The sequence below is a fragment of the Oryza sativa genome, chromosome 6 (genome assembly GCF_034140825.1).
Source record: "Oryza sativa Japonica Group chromosome 6, ASM3414082v1".
NCBI lineage: Eukaryota > Viridiplantae > Streptophyta > Magnoliopsida > Poales > Poaceae > Oryza > Oryza sativa.
The window spans coordinates 14,150,322-14,161,192 of record NC_089040.1 but is presented as its reverse complement, the minus strand read 5'-3'; the positions used below and the strand labels follow the sequence as shown (position 1 = coordinate 14,161,192).

Genomic DNA, 10,871 nt, shown 5'->3' with positions numbered 1-10,871 from the left:
AAATGGATTAATGTCGTCCGTACACATGGCGAAACGCATGTTTCTTGGGTCCTTTGAGAATTCGTGGTAAATCCTATCGATTGTCCTCCACTATACTGAATATGCTAGGTGCCTTAGCATACTTTCAATTTTTCGTTCTTCGGCATGCAAACGCACTAGCTTAGCTTGTTCCTTATTCGCAGACATTCTCTTCATGCGCTCCACAATTGGGAGATACCACACCACCTTTGCGGGGCCTCCCATCTTTGGCTTACTTCCTTCACTTTCACTCTTTGCTCGTTTATATCTAGATGCCCCACAGACAGGGCAGACATTCAAGTCAGCGTTTTCCTTTTAATACAAAATGCAGTCATTCGGACAAGCATGAATTCTTCTAACCTCCAGGCCCAACGGACATAATACTTACTTCGCTTCATATGTCGTCTGCGGTAAATTGTTCCCCTTTGGCAACAGGTCCTTTAACAGCTCAAGAAGTTCTGTAAAACTCTTGTCGGACCAGCCATTACTAGTCTTAAGCTTCATGAGTTTCAACACGCATGACAACTTGCTGTGCTTTGACTTGAACCATCATACAAGGGCATCTGACAATATTCCACCAACTTACTAAACTTCTCAAAATCTCTGCCGTTGTCCTCTGTGTCTTCAATGTCATGCAACATTGTAGATAGACATTGAGTGTCCAAATATATGGTCTCTCCACTTAACGGAGAAGGTATGAACATGCCTTCTCGAGCTGCGGCGGTGTTCTCTACATCCTGATCAACACTTCTTCAGCTGCGACATCAGGTGCCTCTTGCTCTCTATGCTTGATACAGCAGGTATATTTCTTTATGAATCCATTCATTATCAAATGAGAATGCACTTCTGAGCTATCAAGGATCATCTTTTCATTCTTACGGTCCCTACATGGACACAATATGTACATGCTCATCCTACTTTTTCTGTCATTCTCCGCAAATGTGACAAATTCAGTGACCCCCTCACTATACTCTGTAGACGAACGATGAACATGGTATATCCAACTACGATCCATTTGAAATCAACAACATAGGAAGAAAAATATATGATGATCGATATATTGAGAATGAAGGGAAGAATAATGTGTTTTTTACCTTGAATTTTAGCAAAAATTCGCCCCTCTTGCCCTCCAAACCGATTTGTGAACATTGAACTGGTCGGGATGGAAAGCAGTTGGTGGTTTGGGGGGTATTTATAGACCCAACACACCTCAAACGGGTTAGGGAAAAAAAGCCCGTCAAAGGTATTGGTCATACATTTGACGGGCTTCAATTGAGTTGCCCATCATAGATAGGTCAATACCTGTGACGGGCTGGGATGAAAACCCGTCACAGGTGACGCCCATCACCTGTGACGGTTTGTAATGATGAGACCCGTCACAGGTAAGGTCATACCTATGACGGGTTGGAGGAAAAACCCGTTACTGCCTCACCTGTGACAGCTTTGTCTTGCGGCCCGTCACAGGTGAGGTGATACCTGTGATGGGCCGCGTCCAGATGCCTCACCTATGACGGCATCCCGTATGACCCGTCAAAGGTGACGGTCATCAGTGATCATTTGCTTTGCCCGTCATAAGTATTTCGTTAGAGGTGTGAGGATCTGGCGTAGTGTCTCCCTGCTGTACAACCTCTCTCTACCCTTCTCTTCTGATCATGCAGCAGCAACAGCAGCAGGGCCACTGCAGCAGCACCAGCAACAACCCTAGCAGCAGCAGTCACATGGCATCAGTAACAGCAGCAATAAGCAAAAACCAGACCGCGGCAACAGTAGCCAGCCGCAGATCACGGCAGCAGCAGCAACAAACCATCAGATCGGCAACGATAGAAGAAGGAGCAGCCGCAGGAACTCACCGGAAAGAAGGAAAACGGAACAAAACACCGGTTGTGTTGGATGACGATGGCTGCGGCCTCCAGATATGGCCGTGGTGGCAGCGCAAGGACAGCGGCGGCAAGAGCGCAGGAGCAGCTAGGGCTAGGGCTGGCTGTAGCGATAGTTTTTTTTTGTTTCTTTTTTTTGTTAGTTATATAAAGAGACAAAAGGAGATGATGGCCTCGTGCACTACCCCTTTTTATATTGCTGAATTTAGTTTCGACATGATGTCCTCATCAGGTTTGGAACATGGCTGTTCTTCATTTCCAGCATTGCTGCATGTTCGTGGCGCGTTTCCCAGCTATCTGGCTAGCTACAAATTCGCATCGATTGGACGGACGATGCCACAAACTCCACCGTATTGGTGATACCGACTGTGTCACCATCCAACAATCCAACAGGCAAATTTAAATATTTTCAGAAATATTATATTCCTGCAACGTAAAATCGTGAAAACAAATTTATGAAAACTTCCATGTCAAAACTGTATATGAACGGTGGCCTATAACCGTACGTACATGAAAACTAAAAAATGGTAAGGCACCAGAGATCAAGATTTTGTTTTTGTCACAACAAACCAAGAGCAACGTTTTCTCAATACAAATCATTAGATGTTACAAAACATGGCACACCAAATTCTTATTGGAAGAACAATTCGAGCGGAACAAAGATATGCGGACCTCAAGTTTTTCTGGATTCTAAGTCAAAACACAGTGCACTTGATGGGTTTGATCAGGCAATGCAATCCAGACCAAGGCAACCAATCCACAGGCTCCAGACAACTTTCCTCATCTGAAAAATTGGCAGATTGTCATTAATTAACTGCGACACAACGCACAACATAATTAAGTTAGATGGACGGCGGAAATGAGGCTAGTGTTTACAATATATATTTCCACCTAGCACGCCAACATTTTTTTTTCAAGGGGAAACAGCACGAGGGTGTGCCTTTTCATTAAACATAGTGGAGTAAAATACAGCCCCTACGGCAAGGAAAGGTAAAAAGCACTATACTCTACACAGTGTCAGGTAAAGATCACTTAAGTGCTTTGCTCCTGCTACTGCTATGTCCACGCCGAAAATAGCCTGTCTTACGATCAAAGGTTGGACGACATAACTAATATGGCGCATCAACTGAGTTTGTGCTCGTTGCCGCGGTAACAAGAGACGTTACTCCCTTGATATTCTCCATAGAGTCCCAATCCATTTTATGCACAGGTGGCAACCTTCGCCGCCGCACCACCACCTCCGCCTCCATCCCTTCTTCTCCTCACCACCGCCCGACTAGGCCGCCGGAAACCGCACGGCCACAAGCACGGTGCCAGTTAGGCCTTTCTCACGAGGTCATGGGGTCGGAGTCCACGACCCGCCTGGATCCGGGGCAGCGATGGCCATGGCGGCGCTGGGCTGGAGCCGAAAGGGACAACAAGGTTCGGTGGTGTCGACCAGGGCGATGATGGCGAGGCGGCGTCACCGGATTTGGCGTCCACTAGCTAGATCCAGCTACCTCTCGTGCGGATCCGACCTCCTTGGTGTGGGAGGCCGTTCCTGAGCCGGCAGTTGTGACGTGGCAGTGGGGCGCGATTGCGTGGCGGCGGGACAAGGTAGGAAGGGCGCGGCAGCATGGGAGGCCAATTCCCGTGCACGTAGCGGGGATGAGGCCGGAGGGCTGACTCATCGTGGAGGCGTTCAGCTGACAGGGGTAGGCTGACGCGGGGACGACGTGCGTGCCATGGCATGGCGTGTTGGGCGAAGCTTTGGTGGCGGCAGGATGGATGAGGCGGTAGCGATGCGGACAGGTGGCCTATGGTGACTCATGTAGCCCGACCAAGGCGGCGACAACGCTGGCGCTGTGCACTGGGCGTTGCAGGCCTACGATGGGTTCTGATCTAGACGCTAGTCCTCCTGTGGTGGCTGCGTTGAAGGATTGCGGTTGGTGGTGACTTCTATGTCCAGTAGGAGACTCAACACGGGGGGTGCAGAAAAGATTACGGGCGAATGCAAAGTCTCTCCGGATCAGCAACGGTGACGCACGCATGTTTCGTTTTCCCCGGGGGCGTTGTTGAGTGATCTCTCCTATCATCTAATGGATTTCTCTAGGTGAAAACCATGTCTTGAATCCTAGGACGAGCGGCGGTGGCACTCTCGGTGTGGTACCTTCCTGAAAGCGTCGTTTAGGTGATTTTTTTTTTTAGGATGTTGCTTTCCTATCTTTTAATAGCGGGTTCTGGTTTTAAACGCGTGGTGTGGTTGCATTTTTCTTTTCCATGCTATAACCTTTCAGGTCTATAGACTTGTATTTTTTTTCTACTCTATCAATACTAAATGTCGCACTATCTTATACATGTTGTTTAAAAACATGTATATACTGCTGTACGTACCTTTCTACGTTTCGGGTATATCAGCGGTTGCGGCACCTTGTACAGGTCCTCATCCACAGCCTTGTCGCCAACCTTACGCTTCGTCCCGTACGCCCCAACAGCTCTCCATTGCATCATCTCCTCGGCAACATTATCCCACTGCTTCTGTGCCAATTCCCTCCTAATCACCTTGCCATGAGCTGCTCCGCGCGGAGCAGGCGGCCAGGCGTCGAAAGGCACGACGAGCCGCCGTTTGCAGTTGCCGTCGCCGCGGCGGTTGGCGCGCCTCATCAGGCGGTCCTGGATGGCTAGGTCGAAGCACTGCGTGATGGGCAGGTCGTCGTCGCGGTAGTTCCACGCGCCGAACGCCGGGATGTGGCACCCGGACATCACCTTCTTCTCCAGACAAATATATTCATGGTAAATAATTTCAGTCAATGGCATATATTCTGTTACCAGAGAGAGGAACAAATCAAGTGGTAACGAGCTAGTTTCTTTGTTTGCTCGTCCTTTGTTTGTTGGAGACTTACCTCCATCTCCATCCTAGCTCTCTCTACTTTTGTTTTCCCCTCTTAATTTCGTAATTCTATGGGATGGGAGATAGGATGAGATGAGAAAAGATGATCTCAGCTGGCCATCGTACTATCTAGGTTTGGTGCAGGTAGTGTTGCTGCCAGGAAAGTGGTGCGGTGTGTCGTGCAGATATAGCATACTGGTCATGCATTTCGTCGTGGGTTGCCAGCTCGCATGCATGCAGCCGGAGCGTGTGCTATTTATTGCTATTGCACAGGTCTCTGTTCGTGTCTTGGTCGTCGTACGTCACCAATTTGCAAGTACCTGCATGCTTAGGATTTATCTTGATGCTGCAGTCTGCACTTCAGAAATATAGCTAAGCAGGGAATTAATTTAAGCTAGCACTAGTACTTATATACATAACATAGTACTAGGAACTATGTGTTATTGATTCTTTTTTTCAGAATATTTTATGATAATTTAGATAACATACAAGAGGTGCTGTTGTAAAATGGACTTCCATCTATTTATACCCAAGATTCAAACGAAAGTACATATTTTATGTATAGTTTCTTTGTCGATGACTTTTTAGAAAGAGTATGTTTACCTGGACACTGCTGTAAAAGTGACCTTTGTTGGGTGGTGTAAAAACCACATTAGTCCCGATTTAAATAGGAACAAGGACTAAAAATCATCTTTAGCTCCGGTTGAAAAGTCCACCGTCACTTGATGATCTTTAGTCCCGATTAGTGTTATCAAACGGGACTAAAGATTATTTTTTCCCGCTTCAGAAAGTGTTTGTCCCCCTATTATTTTTAAGACTAAAATCGACACGTATTATATAATCCCTCGCACTTATTCTTAAGCAAACACCTCTTCCCTTATTCTCCTCCTCATTTTAACTTTCCCCTACCCTTTCTTATCATCTCTCTGTCCTCTCTCTTATTCTCTCCTTTAAAGGAAGCGAGCGAGCAGCTAGCAAGCCGGCGGATTCGGGCAGTGCGGATGTCTATTTAGTTGATTTGTACGTGATTCTGTTGATTTGTAGGTGATGTCTATGGATCTGTAATTTTGTGATGTGAATTTGAGTATGTTCATTTGATCTGTGAATTTATGAATGATTTTGTGATGTTTTTATGTATGTGGATGATTTTGTTGTTGAGTTCGGTTTGGAACCAATATGCAAACACTAAAAAAAACATTGAAAAAAAAAACCTTTTTAGTCCCAGCAGTGAGGCTACTAAATTTCCAACTACATCAGACAATATGAGTGCTCCCTTGACGATTGATACGATGGTACTCACGTCAATTGCTGACCTCTTTTTAAGTGCAGTGGCGGGGAGACATGGATGCGAAGGGTGTGTTTAGTTAACGTTAAAATTGGAACTGTGGTTAAAATTGAAACGATGCGATGAAAAAGTTAAAAGTTTATGTGTGTAGGAAAGTTTTGATGTGATAGAAAAGTTGGAAGTTTGAAGAAAAAGATTGTAACTTGTGTTTAGTTCACGTCAAAATTAAAAGTTTGATTGAAATTGGAATGATGTGATGGAAAAGTTGAAATTTTATGTGTGTAGAAAAGTTTTTGATGTGATGGAAAAGTTGAAATTTTGAAGAAAAAGTTAGGAACTAAGGACATGTTTGGCTTCCAGGGACTTATTCTAAGTCCCTATCACATCGAATGTTTGGATACTAATTTGAAGTATTAAACATATACTAATTACAAAACCCATTTCATAACCTTGGACTAATTCGTGAGACGAATCTTTTGAGTCTAATTACGCAATGATTTTGACAATGTGATGCTACAGTAAACTTTTGATAATTATGGATTAATTAAGCTTAAAAAATTCGTCTCGCGGATTAGCTCACATTTATGAAATTAGTTTTTTTATTAGTCTATGTTTAATACTTCAAATTAGCGTCCAAACATCCGATGTGACATGGGCTAAAAAGTTTTAGCCCCATCTAAACACCCCCTAAACCATACTCCCTCCGTCTCATAATAGGTGATGTTTTTGACTTTTTATTTGTAACGTTTGACCATTCGTTTTATTTGAAAAATTAGTACAAATATAAAAAAAGATAAGTCATATGTAAAGTACTTTTAATAATAAAGAAAATGACAAACAAAATAAATAATAATTTTAAAATTTTTTAAATAAGACGAATGATAAATATTAACATACAAAAACTAAAAAAGACAAGTAATATGGACGGAGATAGTACCTCAGTGCAAGATGTGCAATCCCCTGCAGCTGCAGTTTGCAGGGACGGTGAATCCTGCCTCCAATAACTACTTGGGCCAACATTTATGAGGTATAGGTTGGCTTGCGTGCATGCCCCACCAACCGGCAGCCTGCACAGCTATCGTCCATGGTGCACTCAATGAACACAGAAATTTGATCTGCAGCACTAAATTTAATACGTCCAGCTTTTTTTGTTTCATGTAATAACAGCTAAATACCGGTTAATTAATTCTACCGGGTACTTTCTTTCCTTTACTATATGCTTCAGCACTGCAAAGTGTATTAGATATCATTATGTGCTCTTCCCTTTAATCCTTTTCAAACTGTTAACTGACTAATGATGATTAGGATATTGATATGTGTTGCAAAGAAAATTACGGGAGCATATTTTTATGTACTTACGAGAATGGAATCAAAAGTTCCATTACACAATATCATAGCCCCATTAAGTTATAAACATTTGCGTACACAAATACTTATCTCTATATATAAAGCCCATGTTCAAAACATTTCCATTAACATTATACACATATCTGAAATTCCTTCGAAAATCACATATGTATTAATTAGTTGGAGCCTCAATTTGAAACATTTGCATTAAACATTTCTACCTCTCCTAATTCCCCATTTCCCAAAATTCAACATACACATATATATCTAAAAAAAAAAGGTAAATGTGATTGTGTTTTACCTACAATACCCGGTGAGTGGGATTTTGAAAGTTCAATTGGGTTTACCATCCTCAAATCATCGTGCCTGTAATAGACATAATAATAGTAACTATTCAAATACATTACACATAAAATAACCTTACATAATTCTTCGACAATCCATGCATACACTTGGTTTCTACTTCTTTGAAGGTAATTTGTTCTTCGAAGTACTGGAAGGCGTAGAGGAGTGTACTAATGGTAGCGAGGTGCTTGTTGTGGTAAGCGCGGTAAGTCTTCCAGGGTTTCATGCGAAACAGTTCTTAATTGTGACAATCAAAACCAAGCACCTATAGCCCACCATTAAGCCATATTTTAGTTCTTAATTGTCATGGCCAGATGTTTCGAGATCGCAGCTCATCAGAAAAATAAATAAAATAATGTGATTATCCTATTAAGTGAGCTACTGGTAATTAAGCATAGCTAAGCATATCGTGATTCTAGCTAGAGATAGGAGCTAGTCAAGTTATCACCAATGTTTGACAAAGGATTAGATATAATGTGAACATGGCAGAAGCGAGCAGATAGGTAGTCCCTATATCCACATGCAATTAGCAAAACATGCAATTTATTGCAAAATGCTAAAACATTTTACAAATAAGATTCAACATGCTCAAGGAGGAATGTGTGACTTGACTCGCTTCTTCGATCAATCTGCCGAACTCTTTCCCTTGCGGTCACAATCTGTCGAAACGACGGATTCTACAAGCTAGCACGCAAAATGTAAAATAACTCTAATTAAAACCATCTCAACAGTATATGAAAATTTCAATTTTAGATGAATTTCGCAAGTTAAATAGCTCAATTTGGAGTTCGTATGAATTAGTTATGAATTTTAGAAGTTTTGAGCCATTTAAATGAATACCTGGATTAAACTTGATTTATTGCGTAATTATCACGATTCATGATGTCAGCCGTGGTAGAGCAATGCCTACTAGTGGGCCCCATACATTGGTAACTCAGGAGGGACGAGTGCACGCGCCAAGGTAGCCACGGTGGATGGACACGCCAATGCGGCAGAGCCACTGACTACCATGGCATGCGCCACGTGGATGGCCTAGATCTCCTTGAAGGAAATCGGGCGGTTGTTGGGAAAGGGGCCAGCTCGTCGGCCCAGCCGAGCGGACTGTGGCGCGGCGTAGGCGCCCATGGCCCTAAGGCCCACCGGCGGAGAGTGGAGGCGGCGCGAGAGGGCATGTAGAGGGTGTCAAAGGAAAGAGAGGGATGCGTTTCTCACTGAGGGCGCACGAGCGACGGGTAATGGCTTAGCGACAGGGAGATGGCAGTGGCGAGAATGGGTTGATGGAGGAGACGACGGTCCGGCGGCATTCAACGGACGGTGAGAGGAGGCCGACACCCTTTGGGACCTGGGGAAGAGGGTGGAGAGGTTAGGGGAGCGCAGTGTGGCCAAACATGGCGAGAAAGGGCAGCCGGAGGCGACGAGGGGTGGCGGAGCTCACCTCACGGGAAGCGGATGGATTCCCGACGTCAATTGGGGACGATGAAGGGGCGGCTAAGGTGCAGTTCAACACTGCTGAGTCGTGGGAGGGGTTGGAGAGGATCGGCGTGGCCTTAATCGCTAGTGGCGAGCGGCTGGTGGTAGCAATGGCGGTGGCTTGGGAGTGTGGGGAAAAGGGCGACCCGACGACAATTGTAGGAAATGGAGTGGTGGACGGGGATCCTCTTGTGGCAGCGAGGCTAGTAGCGGTGTCTGCACGGTGCGGCGGCGGCAGCGGCTACGGCTAGGACAACGGCGGCATGCGGTTGGAGCACTCCGGCGAGCGTCAGTTCAAGGGAGCAGTGTGGGGAGAGTGATAGAGGGTGCGGGAAGCTCGGGCAAAGAGCAGAAAATGAGAGAGGTAGCCCATGGAACATTTTTATATACTAAGAGGTGGTGGGAAGGCCGAGGAGAGGTAGAATCATGCGGCAACGGCCGGCGGAGACGGGTGTGGCGTTGTGGGCAACGTGCGTCTCTACGTCGCACGAGTTTGCGAGGGAGAGTGGGGCATAAGGTGTAGGAGGTGGAGGAGACAGCGTCCGCACGGTTGGAGGCATGGGCTGGAGATGGAAGCGCTTCACAGAGTTGGCTACTTTTAATTTACAATTAATTTGTTAGACACGTTTTTCCAAAAAAAATAAATCTCTTAATAAAGAGTTCGTAGATAATTTTAAAAAGCAAACAAATATCTTGGAAATATATTGTAAGAAATGCCAATGAAGAAAATTTACTAATAAATAGTACTTTTGAAATATTCCACCAACACAAGTTTCTCAAACGCAATCTATAATGCATGCTACCTTCCTAGTTTCAAGTAAAAATCAAGTCTAGTTGGTTCAAATTTAGTTTTTCGATCAGTAGGCTGATAGCTTATCTTAAAATCTGGGATTATTTTGTCAGGCGTAATGAAAGTTGTGGCCAATTTTAAATATCTTTGTAACTGTTCTAGTTTTGTTTAGTTGAGATAAACGGCTTAGGAGAAACAATGGAAACAGTGTTGCTGACACCAATATATACAAAATTAGAGTTTTTACTCAACATGAATGTTGTATATAGTTTTCTGTAGATGCTCTAGATGAGTTTATTTGCTATATTTTGTTAAGTGGTTTAAGGATTACAATCCAAACAGTGAGGGCATGTTTTAGCTGAACTATCAAAAATTCTGTGCTTAGAGTTTTTTTAGATTTTAATTTCCTTAATTTAAGGTTATTTTCTCATATACAAACGGGTTTATGGTATTGCCGTATTGCATCAATCCATTTATAGAAGGAATGACACTAATAGTAGTCCCCGACTTGAATAGAACTGAATATGTCAATGATCCTGAATAGAAAAAACAGAGGACAATTGAGAAGATACAGAGTATGCAACAAGGTCCTTTTCTCTTGATCCGTGAACTCCACGTGAATTTGAATTTGTATTGAAGTCAGAAAATTTAAACTTCCATAAACAAATCAGCAAAAATCCCGACAGCAATTTCTCCGTCTTCTTGGAAATTCGAACCGTTGGGTGAGTTATAAATTCCACTTATGAGGTCTATTTCGGTTATGGTTGCTTACACAATTATTTTGCCTTTCCTTCGCGCACCTTCTCCTTGCTCCAGCAACCCAAAAAACCTAAACCACAACTCTGCCACTTCCATCTCCCAACAATATTC

The 10,871-nt window shown here is 43.8% G+C and overlaps 1 protein-coding gene across 2 annotated transcripts; it reads right to left on the bottom strand.

The window, feature by feature from the left end:
* Positions 1-2,433: 2,433 nt before the first annotated feature.
* Positions 2,434-4,919, bottom strand: LOC107277446 (uncharacterized). 2 transcript variants are annotated; one of them, XM_015787337.3, is made up of 3 exons: positions 4,778-4,919; positions 4,269-4,643; positions 2,434-2,679 (listed from the first exon to the last, which is right to left on the bottom strand). In XM_015787337.3, the coding sequence occupies exons 1-3, from the start codon at positions 4,787-4,789 to the stop codon at positions 2,620-2,622; spliced, it is 447 nt and encodes a 148-aa protein (XP_015642823.1). In that variant the 5' UTR covers positions 4,790-4,919; the 3' UTR covers positions 2,434-2,619. The 2 variants fall into 2 exon arrangements, with proteins under 2 accessions (XP_015642823.1, XP_066167933.1); XM_066311836.1 differs by lacking the exon at positions 4,778-4,919 and having other exon boundaries at positions 4,269-4,760.
* Positions 4,920-10,871: the final 5,952 nt, after the last annotated feature.

Coding starts and splice junctions, on each gene's coding strand:
- LOC107277446 (XM_066311836.1), bottom strand. CDS start 4,691: ATGCCATTGACTGAAATTATTTACCATGAATATATTTGTCTGGAGAAG. Junction 2,680..4,268: donor TATACCCGAAACGTAGAAAG/GTACGTACAGCA, acceptor CCAATTTTTCAG/ATGAGGAAAGTTGTCTGGAG.